The sequence below is a fragment of the Anarrhichthys ocellatus genome, unplaced genomic scaffold (genome assembly GCF_004355925.1).
Source record: "Anarrhichthys ocellatus isolate YVR2014 unplaced genomic scaffold, GSC_Weel_1.0 scaffold6334, whole genome shotgun sequence".
NCBI classification, from domain to species: Eukaryota; Metazoa; Chordata; class Actinopteri; order Perciformes; family Anarhichadidae; genus Anarrhichthys; species Anarrhichthys ocellatus.
The window spans coordinates 1-1,877 of record NW_022286308.1 but is presented as its reverse complement, the minus strand read 5'-3'; the positions used below and the strand labels follow the sequence as shown (position 1 = coordinate 1,877).

At 37.7% G+C, this 1,877-nt stretch overlaps 1 protein-coding gene across 1 annotated transcript in view; it reads right to left on the bottom strand.

Moving 5' to 3' along the window:
* LOC116380188 (glutamate receptor ionotropic, NMDA 3B-like) overlaps positions 1 to 1,865 on the bottom strand; it is a 2,439-nt gene extending 574 nt beyond the window's left edge. Inside the window, exon 1 of the mRNA XM_031842132.1 lies at positions 1,676 to 1,865. Within this exon, the coding sequence (XP_031697992.1) occupies positions 1,676 to 1,760 (85 nt within the window). The 5' untranslated portion in view covers positions 1,761 to 1,865. The remainder of the gene's footprint in view (positions 1 to 1,675) is intronic.
* Between the last annotated feature and the right edge of the window lie 12 nt (positions 1,866 to 1,877).

The following is a 1,877-nucleotide window of genomic DNA, read 5'->3' as shown; positions in this document are numbered from 1 at the left end:
ACCATAACCTGAAGAGTAAACAACAACAAACAATAAACAACAGACCAATACCATAACCTGAAGAGTAAACAACAACAAACAAACAACAGACCGATACCATAACCTGAAGAGTAAACAAACAATAAACAACAGACCGATACCATAACTTGAAGAGTAAACAATAAACAATAAACAGACCGATACCATAACCTGAAGAGTAAACAACAACAGACCGATACCATAACCTGAAGAGTAAACAACAACAAACAATAAACAACAGACCGATACCATAACCTGAAGAGTAAACAATAAACAATAAACAACAGACCAATACCATAACCTGAAGAATAAACAACAAACATTCTGATTCTTCTTGGAATCATTGATGACGAGCATTAAGAATGACGATATAGAACATAGTATATGTATATCGTCCATATATATATTAGTGCTGGGCAAGTTAACGCGTTATTATCGCGTTAACGCATTCATTAATTAACGCCGACAATTATTGTATCGCGCGTTAACGCAGTTTTTTAATTTATTATAATTTTTTTTTATTGAAAGACAAGAGACAATACATATACATAACAAGAGGATGACAAGAACAGTGGGATAAAAGCCAGCAAACATCCTATAGTCAGTTGTGTATATGTGTGTGTGTGTGTGTGTGTCCTTGAGCCTTTTGAGATGGGAAAAAAAAAAAAAATAATAATAATAATAATTAAAAAACAACAACAAAAAAAAACAGGTAAGTATTTTATAATTTATTATTATTGTAACAGACCGTCTCATGTTTATCGTTTTGTATTGGAGATATGATGTCCCTTCAGGGTTGCCGTAGAGAAAAGGCGACTTCCGCTTCTGGTCGATGGGGGGGGGGGGCAGAAATAAGAGAGAAGCTGCTCTCCCTGGAGACTACTGGACATCGCTGCGGTAAAGTCAGCAGACACTCAGATCTCCGTGGTCAACTCAGCAGACACTTACATGTTAGTGCACCAATATGCTGAAATTCACGGTAAACGCATTCAAACGGCACAGATCGGGAGCGAGCGAAGGACTTTGAAAGTTAGCGGAAAGATTAACGTGAGACAACATCGGGTTTTCAGAATAAGATACCAACAAAGTATGAATTATATTCACATTAAGTATAAAACATGCTACCTGCATCTCGTGAACCAAATGTTATTGACCTTTTGTTCATATAGCAGTACTTTTAAAATAAAAGTGCGCAATACACTACTTTTGAATTCATTATTGAACTTTGCCATAACAATGCGATTAAATATTTTAATCGTTGCCCAGCACTAATATATATATATATGGACGATATAGAACATAGTATATGTATATAGTATATGTATATATAGACGATATACTGGATACTGTGGAGTGTACAGAATGTGTGTTTTCAGCAGAGTCTCTGCAGGAGGAAGAAGCTCAGAGTGAATCTTTAAACTGGTAAACTGTCTGCAGAGAAACGGTTCTGATGTTCTGATTGGTGGAGATGTGGTTGATGATGAAACTTCATGAAGCACGTTTCAATAGAAAGCTGATGGGCCCGAGAGGGAGAAAAACCCAGAACGACATGTTTGTACTTCGATATCTGAGGACAACACATTAACCACGGCAACTAGAACTCTAAATTTCCTCACAAAGACACAAACACGGCTCACACACAAACACTACGTCTCACCTTCGATTGCAAACGGTTTCCCGACTGTTGCAAGTTTACAGTCAGCGTCGATGGAAACCTCGTAATCCAGAAGAGCTTTATCCATGATGAAGGCATCAAGGAGAGGAGGATCTGTCCTTCAACACAGAGCAACAAGGTTACTACACGATGAAGGTATCAAGGAGAGGAGGATCTGTCCTTCAACACAGAGCTACACAGTTAC